At 46.4% G+C, this 20688-nt stretch overlaps 1 protein-coding gene across 1 annotated transcript in view; it reads right to left on the bottom strand.

The window, feature by feature from the left end:
* Window positions 1-20688, bottom strand: part of C2CD6 (C2 calcium dependent domain containing 6) — a 52596-nt gene that overhangs the window by 9607 nt on the left and 22301 nt on the right. Inside the window, exons 4-8 of the mRNA XM_067547908.1 lie at window positions 18747-18911; window positions 17883-17997; window positions 9802-9880; window positions 8661-8701; window positions 5072-5455 (exon numbers count right to left, since the gene is read on the bottom strand). Of these exons, the coding sequence (XP_067404009.1) occupies window positions 5072-5455; window positions 8661-8701; window positions 9802-9880; window positions 17883-17997; window positions 18747-18911 (784 nt within the window). The remainder of the gene's footprint in view (window positions 1-5071; window positions 5456-8660; window positions 8702-9801; window positions 9881-17882; window positions 17998-18746; window positions 18912-20688) is intronic.

Below are 20688 nucleotides of genomic sequence, written 5' to 3'. Positions count from 1 at the left end.
AAGCCTGCATTTACACTGGCACGGCAGTGCCGTCAACTTAACATGCATCAAAAGTCGACATCATAAAACCACCTCTGCAAGTGGCATAGCGCCTAATCAGATTTTATTGGTTCGATTTTGCGTCAGTGTAGACAGAGCGTAATGTAATTCGAAGTTCTGGCCTCCGGGAGGTATCCCAGAATGCCCCGCTGTGACCGCTCTGGACATTCGCGCTCTGTTGTTACATGGTTACGCTCACCGGAAATGCCCCCAACCCTCATGTCCCAGGAACATTTGAATTTTCATTTCCTGTGCTGCCAGCATGGAGAGAGCTTTGTAGCTAAACTCCTCGTGGCTACTGTAAGGCCTAAACGTGCTCAAGCATGGAGTCGACCAGAGGTCTTAGATCTCATCGGTCTTTGGGGCGAGGAGTCAGTTATGGCACAGCTCAGAGCCAGCAAAAGAAATTTGGACATTTACGGCAAAATATCCCAGGGCATGTTGGAGAAGGGGCACAACAGGGACACACAGCAGTGCTGCGTGAAGATCAAGGAGCTGCGGCAGGCACATCAAAAGGCCAGGGAAGCTAACAGCCGTTCTGGCTCCTTGCCCAAAAAATGCCGCTTCTACGAGGAGCTGCATGCCATTCTCGGCAGGGACCCCACTACGGTGCTGCCATGCAGCATCGATACTTCCGCTTCATCCCACTCCAGGGACGATGAGGACTCCGTGGACGAGGATAAAGAGAGCAGGGTGCAGGAGAGCAGGTTGTCCCTTCTCTCAGACAGTCAGGACCTGACCCCAGAGCAGTCCAGCAGCACGCAGGACAGCACTAATGATCCCGGGGAAGAAACATCTGGTGAATTTTTTTCTTCTTAGCAGTTAAGGGGGGGGAGAAAAAGGGGATTTCAGGGGTTTAGCGTACTGTCTTGAGCGGCTACTCCAGGAACAGATTATTTATGTGCAGAGATATGCTCCGAGAATCATGAGTTGATATCTCAAGGAAACTTTCATGTAGATAATCTGTTATTCTTTTCAAAAGGTTTTGGGGCAGGGCAGCCTTGTTCCTTCCTCCCTGGTAGGATACCTTGCTGCGCCATGCTGCAATCAAGGGAGCCGGAATCATGGCGGAACACAGCATAGTGGCATAAAGGCCAGGCTGGTACCCCGCTGCGTACAGCAAATCTTTCCTTTCCTCATGCGTTACCCTCAGGAGACTGATACCGCTCATGGTCACCTAGGGAAGACGGCGCATGTTTATTCCCCATTGTATTTTCCCACTAAAGTCACTAATTATTTGGCTATGGTTTCAAACGACACTATTAACCCCTCCCCACCCCACGCTGCCCCCAGAGCCCCCGTATCCACTTCGTGACAAAATGGTCATCTTAATTAAACTGTGGCGCCCAGGCACTCCTCTCATATAGGGCATTTGAAATGAGCTTTTTAATCCTCTCTAAAGCATAGTACATTGCCCCTAGCTTACCATCTCTGCAATGGCACAGCCAGCCGACCCTTCTGGGATGTGCAGAATGGAATGAGGGTCTGTCTTATCCTTGTGGACAGCAAGGAGAGTTTTTTATACATTGTTGCATTTCTTTCATTTCCCTGCCTATGCAAACAATGGCAGCATTGTGCATTTCTTTTTGTTCTGTAGACTCGGCCTTGGCCCAGCCCGCTCAAACTGCTGCAGAAAGACTATCACAGATTAGGAATAGGAAAAAAAAAACAAGGGACGACATGTTTGGCGAGCTCATGAACGCCTCCGTGGCCGCAGAGACAGAGCTCCGAGCATGGCGGATGACCTTGTCCCAGAACATGGACATGGACAGGGAGAGTCGAAGAGCGATGCTGGAGCATGATCGCAGTACCAAGCATGAGATGCTGTGAATCATGCACGACCAAGCGGACATGCTCCGGCAGCTTGTGGAACTTCAGGAGGAGCGGCGGCCAGACAGAGTCCCACTGCAGCCTCTCCATAACGCTTCTCAGCCTATGGCTTTGCTGCCCTATCCCTCCCGCATCCCTAAGCAGTTTCAGAGGAAAATGGCCAGGTTGCAGTATGTGGTGCACTCCACCCCGGTGGAGACGAGCAGAAAGCAGCGGCAGACATGCTAACAGCTGGCCTGCAAGCAACCACACTACCATTTGAGACTGTGAATAAACACTAGCCCCTTGCCCCCACTGACTTGAATGTTCATAAATAAAAGTTTGCATCGTTTCAACACGTTTCTTTATTAAATCATATCTTGCTTGGGAGGGATTTGGAGGGTACTGATGTCCATGGTAGGGGGGATTTAAAGCAAAGGCACATAACATACAGGAACAGAAATAATTACTGCATCTCATTGCAAAACCTGGTTTTCAATTCTTCCCTAATGCAAAGCGCTCCATGGTTAGCTCTCAGTGTATTGCTGGCATCTGGCTGCTCATAATTGGCGGCCAGTCTTTCTGCCTCCACAGCACAACCCTGGGGGAACCTTTCCCCTTTCGCTTCACACACATTATGCAGAACACAGCATGCAGATATCACTTGAGGGGATGTTCCTTTCACTCATGTCCAGCCTAGTGAAGAGACTTCTCCATCTGGCCTTTAAACGCCCAAATGCACATTCAACTACTATTCTACAAGTGTTTAGCCTGTTATTAAAATGCTCCTTGTCGCTGTCAAGGTGCCCAGTGTACGGCTTCATAAGCCAAGGGAGCAAGGGGTAAGCAGGATCCCCCAGGATTTCTATTGGCATTTCCACACCCCTGATGTGAATTTTTTGGTCTGAGAAGAAAGTGCCTGCCTGCATGTTAGAGAACAGCCCCTAATTCCTAAATACGTGTGCATCATGAATCTTTCCAGGCCACCCCACACAGATGTCTGTAAAACGACCCCTGTGATCCACAAGGCCCTGCAGGACCATGGAAAAGTACCCCTTGCAGTTTATGTACTTGGTCGAGAGGTGGGCAGGCACTAAGATAGGGATGTGCATGCCATCAATGGCCCCCCCCGCAGTTTGGGAACACCATTGTGGCAAACCTGTCCACTATATCCTGCTCGTTTCCCAAAGTCACTAGCCTTCGTAGCAGAAGTCTATTAATGGCCTTGCATACTTGAATCACGGCAGTGCCCACTATAGATTTACCAACTCCGAAGTGATTCCCAACCAAGCAGTAACAGCCAGGGGTTGCCAACTTCCATAGAGCGATGGCCACTCTCTTCTCATCAGAGCTTGTCTCAAGTGAGTATTCATGCGCTTCAGGAATGGGGCCAGCTCTGAGCAAAGTTCAAGGAAAGTGGCCTTTCACATATGAAAGTTTTGCAGCCACTGGTCATCATCCCACAGCTGCATAACGATGCAGTCTCATCAGTCTGTGCTTGTTTCCTGGGACCAGAACTGGTGCTCCATGGACTACAGATGATGCGTTACGATATGCAGCAATCGGGAATTGTTCCGCTCGATGGCTTGTAGGAGAGCAGCCTCGGTGGCATAGTGGTTGCCTGTGCTTCGGCTTCTCGCTCTTCTTTGAAAATACTCAATGATAAGTCGAGATGTATTTATGACGCTCAGAATAATAGTGCAGAGTTGAGCTGTCTCCATGTCTCCATAGGAATGGTGAGCATGCAGCATAAACAAACGGCGCGAAAATCAGTTTCCTGTTTGGGGGAAGAAGGGAGGGGGATGGAGCATTGCATCACGGGATGATGAATCTCGTTCCAACAGCCATCACTGCTAGTTGCACTGTGGGATGACTATCCACAGTGCACTGCTTTGACTGCCAACACAATCGTGGCGAGTATGGACGCACGAGCCCGGCACAAGGAGCATGGTGTGGACACGATCCAGTGACTTCTAAAAATTGGTGGGTGAAAGTCAACTTTCAGTATGTCGACTTCACCCTGCAGTGTAGACATACCCTATAAAATATGAAATCTTTAAAATTCTGTGTTAAAATAACACTAAGGCTCTAACTACTGCATCTCAATTGAAGAGCTTTGTTAAATAAAAGACACAGAGGACCATATTTTACAAGTAGCTACCTCTAATTTTCCATGCAAAAAACTTCACATAAGCAAGTTACTGCACAAAAATATCTGTTATTTGGAAGATTAACTTCTATTTTACACATGCTAATGCCTGTTTATGTGCACAGATTTAGTAACAGTGCACACACTATTATTAATTTATTACTATAACTGAAAGAGCAGATAAAAATTTGTCTCAGAGTGGCTTCAGCAGTTCCCTTTCAGAAAAAGCAAGCATGCCACTCCACTGTACCTAGTTATTAAATAAGGCACTTAGGATTTTTTTTGCAAGGGAAAGTTTTACCAGTTGTACTGATACAGTCATACAGGTGTAGCTACTTGTTTGGACATACTTATTGTGGCAGAAAAATAGATTTTTTTCAATTTAGTTTAAAACCCTTTCCCAAGCAACATAGGATAACTTGAAAAAAGGCACATATACTGTAGTGTTTAAATGGAGTACGTGTGGGTTATAGTACTATAACTATATTGGTTTAAATTCACACTTGGAATTATTTAGAAAAAAACTCATGTAGATAAGGCCATATTTTGGACCCAAATTTACTTCCAATCCTCACGTAGAATTACTTATATCAAATTGCTATTCTCTAAAGTTATGTGACACTCAGCACTCTTGGATCCATGATACTGAACAAAACCAAGGAGGGAAATTCTCTAAGCTTCAAGCCAGTGACTCCAGGACTGTGAGTGCTGCATCAGCCCCTGAAATGAAACTTAAGTCTCCCCCTATGACCTTACCCTTAAGTTGCAATTTCCTTTCAAAAGGAGATGGAAACTATTTACAAATGTAAAAAGTGATTTATAAAAATAAATATGATAAAGTTAGACTCCTCAACACTGTGAAAAGGAGGATGGATGAGTCATCATCAAGCATCACCATGTATATCTCAGCGAACAGCCACCACATGAAATTCACTTAAAATTTAAAAAGAATAGTCACTTAGGATGTAATGTTTGAAAGAAATAGGAAGAGCTAGGTTTGGAGCACTTTAAATAAACTCATTATTGATGCTGATGTACTGAAACGGATACTTATTTCAGATACCTAGCAGATACCTGTATTTGCATTACTGGATAATTTTCTAAACCAGAAAAGTCAGACCCCTTTGATGATATGCCTGCTGGTTCCAGATCTTCTATTTCTTTTATGCCATGAGTATTTCCCAACTTTGTTTCCCTCTCTGGAGCTATAGCAATACTTTGTGAGTCCACAAATCTGACTTGATCTTCTAAAGATTTTCTAATCAGATTTTCAGATACTTTCTTAGTTGACAGTTTTTGAGAAATAATAGATGTAGATAGTCCAATCATTGTGGGAACAGAAAGAAGATTTTCTTCAGATTCTTCATGTTCCTGGGCATCATTAAAATCTGTTTTCACTCTTCTCAGTACTGTCTCTGGAATTCCCAAGGACTGGTCAGAATCCTCTTTGAGTTCAGTCTGTAATTAAATAAAAAATAAAATTAATTTTTCTCTAATAAATACTAATATTGTTTAAAAGTCAAAGTCCAAAATACAGCCTAGAGTGAGTACAGGCAACTCTCATGGAAGTCTCTGTGTCAATTTCAGCAATGAGCTAAATGGTGATATAGTTCAATGGTTCTCAACCAGAGGTATGCCTACATCTGCAGTTATGCAGTGGTATTCCAGAGGGTACATCAACTCATCTAGATATTTGCCTAGTTTTACAACAGACTACATAAAAAGTACTAGCAAAGTCAGCACAAACTAAAATTTTATACAGACAATTACTTGTTTACACTGTTCTATATACTATATGCTGAAATGTAAGTATAATATTTATATTCCAATTAATTTATTTTACAATTATATGGTAAAAATGAGAAAGTAAGCAGTTTTTCAGTAATAGTATGCTGTGACACTTTTGTATTTTTATTTCTGATTTTGTAAGCAAGTAGTTTATAAGTGAGATGAAACTTGAGGGTATGCAGGACAAATCAGAATCCTGAAAAGGATACAGTAATCTGGAAAGGTTGAGAGTCACTGGTATAGTTAACCATCAGGTTTAAGTTGGTACAGTGTAAATGGTAAAATAGTTAAATTGCACTGATTTGGCATTCACTGGTTTGCAAAACAATCATACTTTACAGTACTGTTCTAAGGGCCACATTAACTTTTATGAATTTACAACAGTGTAGAAGAACAAAAAATGGCTCATTGGGTAGGGAAACTAACAAAAGGTTGCAAGATACAGTAAGCTCTCTTTCCTTAACTTAAGCCCATGCTGTTCTCAACACCACAGGCTAAATTCAGCCCTGGTGAAAGCATGTGCACAATTCCCGCTGATTTCAAAAGGAGCTGCACCCACTTGGACCAAGACTGAATTACTACCTACAGAATACTACACTGGTATAAATCACACTCAATCTGCAGACCCACTGAATGGCAACTCTGTGCAGTACTTTACCACTCCCATCTGTGTTACTACCATTTATGTAACTGGGAAATTTGGCCCAGAGTCTGCATTTTTGCTTAAATAATATTGGATTTTTTTTACTATAAACATTTGAAAATAAAGATTAAAAAAATCCCCCTTTAACAATAACTCATGTAATTAGTTTTTAAATATCCACCATTATGCCGATCAATAAAACAGAAGCTACAGAAAGGAGGATAAAAATAAATGAAATGAGAAAATGTTACATTAAAATAAAATGTATCAGTATTATATACTTCTGTTAAGGGGCTCAGCCTTTCCCACTGAAGTTAATGGCCAAACTCCCATTGACGTCAGTGGTGAGCAAAATAAGGCCCCTAGTAAAGGTAAACATGATCAAAGATAGCATTCTTCGGATCTTTTTTAAAAAAAATTGTTTATTACATGCATTGTTGGCTAATAGATTTTGTGGGAAAAGCCCTTATTACTGGGGAACCTGTCATAATGAGCGCTACTCCCTCTGAGTGTACATTGTCCCGATGACCTGAACAGATAAGATGTTTCTTCTCTTGCTTAAAGTGCTTCCTAGTCACACTTATCAGTCTGCTCTCAACAGATGCACAGGATTTCAAGTCCTTAGTTGTCAATCTTCCTCATGATCAGTGAGATCTTTGATATTTGAAACCCTGTTCTCATGTTCCAGTAACTAACACTGAAGTGTTTTCTTGCTGCCAGAATCAAATTTGTGGGGGCCCTACCTTCCAGAGACTGCCTTGCACTAGGAGACTTCGTGAAGCAGTAGGGGGCAGAAGTGTTCTCTATTAAGCAGTCATTTTTACCATTTCTATAACCAATGAGGTGTGTTGTTTGTTTGGTTTTTTTTCTTCGTTTTAAATAAGGCTAGGCAGGCAGGTATCAAAGATAAGAGGAAAGGCTTCCACAGTATTCACTAAACTCAACAATCTATAGAAATAAAAAATATACAGTAACAAAACCAAACCGAGAGTTTTCAACTCAACTGTTTTCTCAATGCTACCGTATAGCTGTCAGAGCTGGAGATCTATTAAAAATGTTAGACAGAAAACTTCCAAAATAAGTGCCTATTCTGGGCATTGGTGGGAGAGACTTTATCACCAACTACGAGATCTAAGAAATCACCAGCCAGCACATCTCCATTAGAATTAGAAGGAAGCATTGGATATATTTCGGGCATCTACTCTGGATGCTAACATACAGACTCCCACATGAATCTATCAAACAGAAACCAACTGGTGTGAAGAAAAGAGGGCAACCAAGAGAAACCTTAGGAAGAACCCTTAGCAGGAAGGGCAGAACAGTCTATCTTAACACCAGAGAGCAGATGGAAGCAGCAGCAAATGAGAGACAGGGATGGAAGAGACTTCGGGAAGATGTGAGAAAGACAAATATAGCAGAGATGTTAAGAGCATACAACGTAGGAAATAGAAAGGGAAATAAGGAGGTGGAGGAAAAGGGGAGAAAAGAAAACAGACCTTGGAAACAATGTGACAAAGATGATCACAATCTACCACAGAAAAATAATGACAGAGAAAGTGAATGAAAGCAACAAAACAGGGATACTCAAGATACTTTTTAAAACTGCACTGGCAATATGTTACAATAAACAGTGTGCAACTGTTTTATTCATTGCAGTTGCAAGGTGGAAGAAAAATGTGTGCTTTTAGTGGTGATGCAAAGGCAAAGGTTTTTTTCCATCATAACTAGTAGGTGTCAGATAAGTGTTCCAAGCCTTGTCCACAATACATATAACACAAGTTAATTCCAGCTACTCTTGCATGGAAGGGTGACAGTCATAAATGAGACTGGGCAGGAAAAATTTTAGCCAAGGATACGAGGGCAAAACTATTTGGACAAAATGTACTATGGGATTTTTAACGTCTACTCGGGACAGACAGGTCCTCCATTTTTATCATATCTTCCAAATGACCACCACCAGCATCATAACTTGAAGACAAAGTGAAATCCTGACTGCCTGTCTGCCAGCAGGAGTTTTGCCATGGATTTTAAGGGGACCAGCGTTTCACCCATTGAGTAAAAGGACACATAGAGTTAATCCACCTACCTCAGAAATGCGAAGAGCTGAGTTGACCCCTGCTGGGATTTGAACTAACAGTTGCAGGGTGTTAAAGTATTTCAAACCTTAAGTACAAACATGGACAATTCATTCCATGAAAATACAATTAATTTTTAAAGAAATAACACCCTTACCTCAATTCCAAACAACTGCTCTTCCTGTAATTGTGAATCAGCTTCAGGTGAGAAAAAAACAATTAGAAATTATATATCTTCTTAATCTTACTAACAAAATATGAAGTACCGAACAAACAGAAAAAAATGTTTAAATTCTAATTTACTTTTAATAAGTTAAAGGGACACTGCCAAGTTACACAAAGCAGATAAAAAACTGATTTACTTTGGAAATTTCATCTCTTGAACTAGTTAGACCACCATGCTTACTAAATAATAAACTAAAACAGATTATTTTATGCAATTTCACCTACAATTGTTGCGATACTACTAACAATATGCTCTTTAAATATTTCTTTTCTATATTTTAAACATTCCATTCAAAAGCCTTTATTATGTTATAGTAATAACTAACAAAACATCAGTCTTACTCACAAAAGGCTGAATTCTATTCCAATCTCTTGATTTACTTTTTTATACTGAACATACTGGATATTTGCCAACATGAGCATTTTATACAGCTAGTACTGTTTTAGGTTTCATAAGTACATTCCCCTGTCCCTGTATATAATTTTATTGTGTATTGTTTTATAATAACTGAAAACCACAGACCACAGTAGATTTTTGCTTTGGTCAAATCTCACATGTAACACTATCATGCTATCACATGTCCAATACAGTTAATAAAACTGAATGTAACAGCTCACAATAGGTCATCTACAACACCTACTTACTAATAACATACACATATCCTCCCAATATTCACACCAATTCTGCCACTCATCCACTGGCTAATCATTACATAACAAATAGCCTGCCCCAAACCTTGAATTCACCTCCCAGGTTTGCATGACAATCTCTCTAAACCACATGGGCATCTCCATAAATTATAAGGAAAAACAACTTAAAACTGAACTACTTTAAAGTCCAAAATTTGGAGTACATATTCTGACTCTGACTAGGACTATTTTCATTCTCTAATAGTGCCTCTTTCGTTTTTTTATTCAGAATAGTTTGTATATACATCAACTATACTTAAAATGGTGAGCAGTGATGATATATTTTGAAGCTGTAGAAGAATGAGGCACAAAAAATTGTATTTTTGGCACTGTCCTTGCCACTTGCCGTTTTTAAAAATATGAAATATTAACGTTCTCCAAACCTGATGTGTCAGAACAGCTTCTGCTTCCTTCCTCAGTAGCATGTTTTATCTTTCCAACCATTTCCTTGAAACGAGAAGCCTAAAACCCAAAATAGGTGAAATGTTATTTGTCAGTATCTCAATTTCTCCTCCTGAGTTATCTCCATACAAAGTCACACTTTTTGGCGTGCAAATTCTCAGTGCCACTTTGTGAACTTTAGGAGAGACATTTTAAATCTATGAAGCAAGTACATACTGTAGCTGTGCATCTTCTTAATAAATTCAAGGAAGAGACCATTTGTTACTATAACTTTTCTTTCCATCATCATCATTCTGTCAAACATAAGCCAAACACACAAAAGAAGTACAAAAGTTCAAGACGGGAAAGAGAGAAGCAAACTACTGAGACTAGTGCAAAAGACAGCTCTCTTCTATTTTGTATGCACAATGATTTTTAATAATTACAATAATATTAACGTAATTCCGTCAAAAAAAAGGGTTACTTAACAGTAAAGGTTGTTCTTCGAGATGTGTTGCTCATATCCATTCCAGTATAGGTGTGTGCGCGCCCCGGGCACGGATTCCCGGAACTTTTTTCCCCTTAGCGAGCCCCGTAGGGTCGGCTCAGGGGCCCCCTGGAGTACCGCGCTCATGCTGCAGTACATAGGGCACCGCCAACCCTGCGGGCCCTCAGTCCCTTCTTTCTGCCGACTCCGACAGTGGGGACGGAGGGTGGTTTTGGAATGGGTATGAGCAACACATCTCGAAGAACAACAGTTACTGTTAAGTAACCCTGTTTTCTCTCTTTGAGTGATTGCTCATATCCATTCCATTATAGGTGATTAAACAGCCATACCTTGGAGGTGAGTAGGAATCAGCATTGAGCTACCCTGGCCAGCACACCTCTGACAAAGCCCGCGTCCTCTCTCGCCTGTTGTACGATGGTGTAGTGGGACGTGAAGGTGTGGACCGACGACCAGGTAGCTGCTCTGCAGATGTCCTGCAGGGGCACCCTCTCCAGGAAGGCCACGGATGAGGCCTGGGCTCTGGTTGAGTGCGCTGTCACAGCTTCTGGAAGCGGCACCTTCGCCCGCTCGTAGCAGGCCCTGATACAGGTGGTGATCCAGGTGGAGATGCACTGGGTGGAGACAGGTGAGCCTTTCATTCGGTCCGCCACTGCCACGAACAGCTGTGTTGACTTCCGGAACGGCCTGGTCCGCTCGATGTAGTAGGCCAGGGCTCGTCTGACATCCAGGGAGTGCCATCTCTGCTCCTCCTCCGAACTGTGTGGTTTGGGAAAAAACACGGGGAGGAAGATATCCTGGTTATAATGAAACTGAGACACCACCTTCGGCAGGAAAGCCGGGTAGGGTCTCAGCTGGACCTTATCTTTGTAGAAGACCGTGTAGGGGGGCTCCGAGGTCAAAGCTTTTAACTCGGAGACCCTCCTAGCCGATGTAATGGCCACCAGGAAGGCTACCTTCCACGAGAGGACGAGCAGCGGGCATGTAGCCAAGGGCTCGAAGGGGGGTCCTGTCAACATGGTGAGGACCAAGTTCAAATCCCAGGGATGCACCGGGTCACGGACCTGCGGGTATAGCCTCTCCACCCCTTTGAGGAACCTGACTGACATGGGGTGGGAGAACAGGGATTGTCCTTCCATTGGGTAATGGAAGGTGGAAATAGAGGCCAGGTGCACCTTTAGGGAGGCCAGTGCTAGACCCTGGAGCTTTAGCTGGAGCAAGTACTCCAAAATCGCCTATATGGGCGACTCCGCCCAACAGGTAAATCGTTTCCACTTGGCCCGGTACACTACCTGAGTGGAAGGTTTCCTGCTGCCCAGCAGAACCTGCTGGACCTGTACGGAGCAGGCTCTCTCTCCCTCTGTCAGCCACAGAGTCTCCATGCCGTCAGGTGGAGGGAGTCCAGGTCCGGGTGCAGCAGGCAACCCTGGTCCTGTGAGAGCAGGTCGTAGTGCCTCGGGAGCGGGAGCAGCGTGTCAATAGACAGGTCGAGCAGCATGCTGTACCAGTGCTGCCTCGGCCAAGCATGTGCAATCAGTATGATGTCCACTCTGTCCCTCTTGATTTTCAAGAGGACTTGGGGCAGGAGTGGAATGGGGGGAAACGCATACATGAGGGTCCCCATCCAGTCTAGAAGGAACGCGTCCGAGAGGGAGCCCAGCTCGTGACCCCAGAGCGAGCAGAACCTTCGGCACTTCCTATTCCAGGACGACGCGAACAGGTCCAGTTGGGGAAATCCCCACTTTTGGAAAACTGAGGTCACCACTTCCGGATATAGTGACCAGTTGTGGCGGGGTAAGAACGACCTGCTGAGGCGATCTGCCTCATCGTTCCTGACCCCCGGGAGGTGAGAGGCTGATATATGAAAGTCGTGCCTCACTACAAAGTCCCAAAGACGGATGGCCTCCTGGCACAAAGCCGAGGAGCGTGCCCCCCCCCCACCTGTTCATGTAGAACATGGCTGCTGTATTGTCTGTGAGGACCTGAACCATTCTGCCCCTCAGAAATCTGAGGAAGCCCTTGCAGGCCAAGCGGACTGCTCTGAGCTCCCTGACGTTGATGTGAAGATACCTCTCGCCTGTCGACCAGAGCCCCTGGGTGCTCATGTCGCTGGTGATGTGGGCTCCCCATCCCACATCTGAGGCGTCCATAATCAGCGTTACTGATGGGGCTAAGTCTCTGAAGGGGACGCCCCTCAGAACTTCTCCCAGGTCCCTCCACCAATCTAGAGAGGACAGTACCGGGGTGGGAACAGTGACCACCCTGTTCAGCGAATGCCTCGCTGGTACATATACCGAGGCCAACCACCCTTGGAGAGGCCTGAGCTTGAGGCGAGCCAGCCTCACCACATACGTACATGCCGCCATATGACCCAACAGCTGGAGGCAGTGCCTGGCTGTTGTCATGGGGGACCTGTGTAGATCGGCGATTATGGCGGCCATGGTCTCGAATCAAGGCCGTGGGAGGAAGGCTCTGGCCTGGGTGGCATCCAGGATGGCCCCTATGAAGTCTATGCGCTGCACCGGGGTGAGCGTGGACTTCTGCTCGTTGATGAGCAGCCCCAGTCTGGTGCACATCGCACAGGTGAATGCCAGGCTGTTCCTCACATGGGCCCTGGACCTGCCCCGGATCAGCTAGTCGTCCAGGTATGGAAAGATCTGGACCCCCTTGTGGCACAGGTGGGTCGCCACCACTGCCATACACTTTGTAAAGACCCTGGGGGCTGATGAGAGGCCAAAGGGCAGGGCCGAGAACTGGTAGTGGCAGCCAGCTATCATGAACCTGAGAAACCTTCTGTGATCGGGGAGGATCAAAATATGAAAATATGCATACTTTAAATCGAGGGCAGCATACCAGTCCCCTGGATCTAGGGTAGGAATGATGGAGGCTAGGGAAACCATGCAGAACCTGAGGCGGTCTGATGAATTTGTTCAGACGGCGGAGGTCTAGTATCGGCCTCAGGCCCCCTTTGGCCTTGGGGATTAGGAAGTACCATGAGTAAAAACCCTTTCCCCTTTCCTGTGGAGGAACCTCTTCCACAGCCCCGCGTAGGAGGAGGGAGTTGACCTCCTGTGTGAGGAGTTGCTCGTGAGAGGGGTCCCTGAAGAGGGACGGGGTAGGGGGGAGTCTGGGGGAAAGGCAGTAAGCTGCCGGGCATAGCCCCGCAGGACTATCCCAAAGACCCAGCGCTCCGTAGTGACAGCTTCCCACTCAGCGTAATGTGGCCGGAGCCTGTGGGCAAAGGGCCAGGGAAGATCCAGGGGAAAAGGAGAGCCACCCTCGTGCGCCCCGTCAAAACTGACGTTTATTATTACTCTGGCCCTTGCCTGGGCCTTGTTGAGATCCTGCCAAAGACCCTTGGCGGTCGCGGTGATAGGGTGCCTGGTACCGGTCCCGACCTCTCCTAGGTTGGGCAGGTCTGGGGGGCAACCTGGGAGGAGGCTGAGGTTGCCTCTGGGTCTGAGGTGGAGACTGACGCCTCAAGGCCTGTGGGGTATAAAGCCCTAGGGACCTCAGTGTGGCCCGGGAGTCCTTGAGGGCGTGGAGTCTATCGTCGTTTTATCGAAAAAGAGGCCAGCGCCATCGAACGGTAAGTCCTGAATGGCTTGCTGGACCTCTTGGGATAATCCCGATGCCTGGAGCCAGGAGCAGCGTCTCATGACTATGGCCGAAGCCATGGCCCTGCTGGCGGAGTCCGCCGCATCACTGGCAGACTGTAAGGCTGTTGCCGCCACCACAGCGCCCTCCTGGGTGGCAGTGGTGAAATCTGCCGCTTGTTCAGGGGGCAACACCGGAGCAAACCTCTGCAGCGAGGACCACAAGTTGAGGTTACACCTCCCAAGGAGCGCCTGGTGGTTTGCGATCCTCAGGTGCAGGGCCGCGGTCGAGTACACCTTGCGGCCAAAGAGTTACAATTTTTTACTCTCCTTGTCTTTAGGAGGGCCCTGCCCGCCCTGCCGATCCTGCTGGTTAGCAGTGTCAACCACCAAAGTCCCCGGGACAGGGTGGGTATATAAAAAATCAAAACCCTCCTTGGGGACATAGTATTTTCACTTGGTGCCCTTGGAGGTGGGGGCCATCGAGGATGGGGTCTGCCATAGGGCCTTAGCCAACTTCATGACCCTGTCATGTACTGGCAGGGCAACTCTTGATGGCCCTGCCCATCCCGACACCCCGAATAGGGGGTCCTCCTCCTCCGAGATTTCTTTAAGATCCAGATTAAGATTGCTCGCCACCCTTCTAAGGAGGTCCTGGTGAGCCTTAAAGTCATAAAAGGGAGCCCTGTGGTCCCTGGCCGCCATATCGTCTGGGGACAAGGAGGAGGACTGCAGTAGGGGCCCCGTGGAGGGACCTTCCTCTGGGTCCAAACCCTCATCTGAGGGGTGGCCCTGGTCCTGTTGACTGAGAGGTGGGGGCACTGGTTGGGCCACAGAGGACTGGACAGAGGTGGTACCTTGGCCCACCTGGGTACCCCAGGGCCCCCAGTATGGCCACTGGCAGGGGCCTTGAGCCCACACCGGGGCAGGCATGGATGTCTGCTGGGTTACCTCAGGGTGGCGGCCCCGGGACCCAGAGCCGCTGGATCGTCGTTTGCGGCTCTTGGGTGGTGACCGGCCCCGTGATGATGAAGACGAGGGCGACCACCGGTGCCGATGTCTGCAGTGCCGTCTGGGGGAAGAGCTGCTGGAGGAGCTGGATCAGGCTCATCTCCTCCTCCTTGAGCTCTTGCGGTGACGCTTCCCTCCTCGGGACAGAGAGCGGTGCCGTCTATGTCGCTGTTGTGCCGACCGTGAGCGTGACCAGCTCTGCAGTGCCGAGGCAGTCGGTGCCAAGGCAGTCGGTGCCGATACAATCAGCGCAGCACTCGGTGCCGAGGCATTCAGCACAGCGGTCGGTGCCGAGGCAGTCGGTGTCGATGCAATCTGTGCAGCGGTCGGTGCCGATGCAATCGGTGCAGCAGTCGGTGCTGAGGCAGTTGGTGCTGAGGCGATCGGTGCCGGACGGCAGCATGGACTGCCTGCAGATCTCGCCCGGTGCCGTCCCCGAGTCGGACTGCGCACCAGGGTTGGAGATCGGTGCCAGGCCAGGCTCTGTACCGGGGTACGAGAACTAGAGCTGCGACCTCTGCGCGAGGTGGAACTGCAGTGGTGTCGCCTCACACGTGTCCCTCTCAACCGCCCTCGATGTCAAGAAGCTCGATGACTGGGAGTCGGAGCTAGGAAGGGAGCCCGCTCTCTCGACCCTCCCTGACCATCTTGGGGGAGACCTCGACTCCTGTCTCCTCCACCCACCAGGGGCACCCAGCGTGGGATTACCCCAAGACACCTGCCCTTGCACCCTCGGCCGAGGGGGGGACAGAGGCGTGGGCATGCCCTTGAGGGCGTGTGCCGCTGCAAACGCCTCCAGTGTCGACAGACCTTGCAGAGGCACTCCCCCACCCCCAGGAGTCGGGGGAGGCTCTCTGCGAGGAGATGCCAGTGCCGGAGTACTCTCTACGGCACGTGGCTGGGGCATCTCCTGGGTGACCCCCTGCTGTACCGGTCACGGGGGGAGTCCACGTGGGCGGCCACGGGCCGCTTCTTCTTCGGCACCAAGGACTTCGGTGCCGGCGGAGCGCTCCGCACCGAGGAGACGCTTGGTGCCGCCGGAGATTGGGATGGTTCGGAGTCCAGGTGGAGCGCGGACTCCATCAGTATCGCCTTAAGCCGGGAGTCCCGTTCTTTCTGGGTCCAGGGCTTGAAGGCTTTACAGATTTTACATTTGTCCTTTCTATGCTGCTCTCCGAGGCATCGGAGGCAGCGATCGTGAGGGTCACTCACGGGGAAAGCCTTAGAGCATGACTTGCAGGCTTTGAAGCTGGTGGAGCCGGGCATGGCTCAACCACAAGCCCGTAAGGGCAACTATCTAATTACTATCACTAACGTACTACTTAACTCGAACAATAAACTGCTAAATGCTTAAGTGGCAAGTAGCACCCCAGCAAGAGGCAAACGTTCCAGCAACTGTCACAGGCGGAAAGAAGGAACTGAGGGCCCGCAGGTTTGGCGGTGCCCTATGTACCGCGGCATGAGCGCGGTACTCCAGCGGGTGCCTGAGCCGACCCTATGAGGTCGCTAAGGGGAAAAATGTTCCGGGAATCTGTGCACGGGGCGCGCACACACCTATAATGGAATGGATATGAGCAATCACTCGAAGAGAGAAGTTAATTTATAATGCTGTTAAGGTTGAGGGTACATTTCAGTAATCTAGAGTAAATACATTACATGGATTATTGCAACTAGCCAAGTATTACTCTGTATGGTCACTAGTCTGTTGTAAGTGGATCCAACTGCTGGGTTACTAGAACTTGCTTCCAAGTCAGCTGGGTTTGGGCACAGTCTAGTCACTGTTTTTAGCTCTGGAGCCTTAGAACACATCTACAGGCTCAAACCACTTGTCAGATGCTCATCTATGGAAAGTGGGGCACCGCCACCCTAGGCCTCCAAATTCACAATCTCCCAGAAACAGAAACCAAAGATCTCCCGAGAGCTCCCAGCTGCTTATACATATTTGCCCAGAGTTCCACTTAGGCTGTGGGCACTCTAGGTCTCTAGTTTATCCCCTCTGGGACAATGTGGCAGGCAAGCAAGAAACACAGGCTTCAAAAGAGAATGTCTTAACAAGTATGTTTTCTTTTTTTTTTTTTTTTTAAAGTATTCAAGAAAAACAGATATCTGAAAACAAAAGTTCTGAGCTGCACCCTCCCCATATCTCATCTCCAAGGTTTGTCAGTGTTTCAAGCTTGGCCGAGTCCCTCCTGCATGTCCTTCTTACATGTGGTGAAGACAGCCTCATGCACAGAGCATGACCCTGCACTTAAGTAGGGTTTCTCTCCTGAGCCATGTGCTTAAACTCAAAAGCTACCGACTGCCCCCAATAATCATGCTTGCCCCATCCCCTATGTGGTTGTCTCTGTAGAAGGCCCATTGTTCCAAGGGGATGAGCCAGCAGTTGAGAATCATTTGAAGTCCCAGACGGTAATTTTGACAGCTCTGGGTGACAACCCTTCAAGGGGGTTTCAAACACCTTTACAGGGCAAGGTAACTATGTGAAATTCAATAAAACAGGCAGATTTGGAGCAAGCTTAGGTGTGTTCGATACAATATAAAGTGAAGTTCATAGTCTGTTTCTCCTCCAATAACGTTTTTCGGGGGGGAGAATGATTTAATTATCCCCAAATCAAACACTATAAACCCAGGAAATTCAGAGTTAAGGTTAAACTTAAAAGAAACTCTAAAAATTTAAAGTATAGAAATGCTATGCTAGCAGCTTTAACTCTGCCCTGTTAGCTACTTCAGCAGAATCTATTAGTGGGTTAAACAGAAACACCAGCATGAATTCATATGTTACTATTAAGTGACTTAGGAGAATAGTGTTTGAGAAATACTTGAATATACTAATGTGTTCTCCAGTTTGTATTGAACTTTACATAAATCCAACATGTAATAAAAATTAGTCTGATTTTCTTGTAATGTTTCACCAACAAGAAAGGCAACAATAAAGTGTATATAGAATGCTTTCTAAGTGCTCTTTAGTTACCATAGTCTGCTCTGTTGTCATTTTAGGTCCCCTTTTCATGATGAGTTGGTCTAAATATTCAGCCTTTTCTGGCCACGTTTTCAGACCCCTATATTCCTTTTTCAATTTTTCCAGTCTAAAGTGAAAAAAATCAGTCAATAGGTTTATATCTAAACTTTCAGGGTTGTTCGTCAGTTACTACAGCATGCAACTAAGGAAAAGGCCAAAAAGCTTGGTGCATGAACTCACATTTTTTGGCATTTATAATTGTTGTACAGCTAAAAAACATAAGAACTCTAGATTCAGTGCACATGTATCACTATAAAAGACACTTTTCCTTACCAACTCACTTGGTTTTAATGGTAATGCCACCTCTGCAATTTGAAGGGTATTCTTCCACACTGCTGTCAGACGGACAGGTGGCAGCAATTACAACTAAGATGCTCATCACAGAGGTCCTCCTCTTCTCATTACTATTTGATCCTCTTCTTTGAGTACTTCCATAAATGAATGTAGCACATTAGCTTTACTTTGGTTCTACGTTTATTTACAAGACCAACTCTGTATCTATTTCCTAACAAAATCCTTTCTGGATGGATGTCTGCACTGGTATAACTAAGTCACAGATAGTAAAATTAGCAGATAAAGGGAAAAATTGCATGTGACTGGGCGGCCATCAGTGCAGATTGTGAAGCATGACTCTGCACAGTGTGAAGGCAGAAACAGTAAGTACCAAAATGAACCACCACCTACTCATGCTCCCATTTCCAAGCTGCTGCTGGTTTTTTTTGTTTTTTGTTTTTTTTAACACAATGAAGCTAAGTGCAAAAGTTAAAAAAGAAGGGATCCATTTTGTATCCTCTGTACAAAGTGAACATTTCTTGCCTGTTTCGAGGAGGCATTCTATTCAGAACACTCTGAAACATTTCTAAACCATCAGAAGGCACACCAGATGTTGTAGGAATATCCTTCTCAAGCGTCTCCTCTGTCACATTCAGATCTGGGGATAAGAATGCTGGGTGTCCCAGGTGTTGTGCTGTGGTAGTATTACTGTAATAAAACAAATCACTTTAAGATCAGCAATACAAGAAAATATATAAGGATAATGCACAAATCATCTTTACAAAAATAATGAATAGAAGTCCCTCATCTCATGACGACGACAAATGGCTCCAAAATGCTATACAATGCTATAGCTATGGTTAAGAAAGCACTCTGTATAAATCATTGTTTTTACACACCTATCATTTTCTGAAAAAAATAACCTTTAATTTTAAATTCCTCATGCTCTCTCTCAGTCCAGACAGAAATCATTTTATAAATTTAAAAAAAATTCTATTTGGTTAAGTTCATTATCAGAGCATAAAAAGGAGTATCATGCTTCATGATTTTTGTACTCAGAACATACCCCAATAACGGTGATTTCCATGGCATACTGTGTCATTGGGAACACCAAGCAATTTTGCTGGTTGTACATTAATTTATTTTTAAATTATGAAACCTTTGCCATTTGGCTTTGCATTTTCAAACCATCCCATCAGGCTGCATGGCCATGGTGACAATATTATGTCACATGCAGAAAGACAGACATGTTGAGATGACTGACAAGTTTCTGGACTAAACAGATGGTTCTGACTATATTCAACATGTGTTGTCATTATATCATGTTTGGGGCTCATGAAGCTCTGTTCCCCCTCCGATAGTGTGGAGAGAGAAAGAGAGAGAGAAGAGCCTTAATTCCTTGGTAGGAATGGAAGAAGGTTGTCAGGCCCATTCCATGGTTAGGGCTCAGAAATCATATGTACAACAGATGGGAGCCTTGACTGACAACTTTCATACCCAGACATTAAGTCTGCAAGGAAGAAGTCAGTGTTCCACTCTGCCTATGAATGAAGTGCCAATCACTAAGGACCACATCCTGCAATGGAATCCATGTGAACAGACCCTGTACTGGCATGGAGCCCAACTGACTTCAATGGAGCTCAGTACTGGTTTGGGGATATGCTCCTGCAAGTCCTGTTGTAGGCTCTGGCACTTAGCAAGTGCTCCATACAGAGACAGGGAGTCTTTTCTGAAGTATTGTGGTTGCAAAAAGTCATGAGGAACTCTCCTTTCCCAACGAAGGGGAAACTTTCCTCCATGCCTGCATGCAGAATAAATGAGAGAAACACAAAGAAGCATGATCTTAATTTTTGCAATTTACGTTGACTATTTAGGAAATTTATTTCCCGAGGGATGCAGAAATGGTTACTTACCTGTAACTGTTGTTCTTCGAGATGTGTTGCTCATGTCCATTCCCAAATTAGGTGTGTGTGCGCAGCACATGCACCGGTGCTGGACAACATTTTTCCCCTAGTGGTACCTGTAGGAGCTGACTCTAGTGCCCCCTGCAGTGGTGCGCACATGCACCTGCATATAGGCACTGTCAGCTCCCCCTCCCACTCAGTTCCTTCTTGCCGGAACTCTGACTGAGGGGAAGGTGGGTGGGTGTGGAAGGGACATGAGCAACACATCTTGAAAAACAACACTTACAGATAAGTAACCATTCTTTCTTCTTTGAGTGCTTGCTCACGTCCATTCCCAAATTAGGTGACTCACCAGCAGTGTCTCTGGAGGCAGGCAGGAGTTCATGCACATGACGCTCGAAGCATCGCTCTACTGAAGCCAGCGTCGTCCCAAGTTTGCTGCATTAAGGCATAGTGGGTTCGAAGGTATGTACTGATGACCAGGTAGCTGCCCTGCAGATGTCCTGAATGGGGACATGAGCTTGAAAGGCCACAGATGAGACTTGCGCTCTCGTTGAATGGGCTGTCAAGGGCCCCGGAGG

Source organism: Emydura macquarii, unplaced genomic scaffold, assembly GCF_026122565.2.
Source record: "Emydura macquarii macquarii isolate MOO-44397 ecotype Brisbane River unplaced genomic scaffold, CSIRO-AGI_Emac_v2 contig_1253, whole genome shotgun sequence".
Classification (NCBI taxonomy): Eukaryota; Metazoa; Chordata; order Testudines; family Chelidae; genus Emydura; species Emydura macquarii.
Note: the sequence above shows the minus strand (reverse complement) of the source record. Positions and strands in the feature narration are given on the sequence as shown.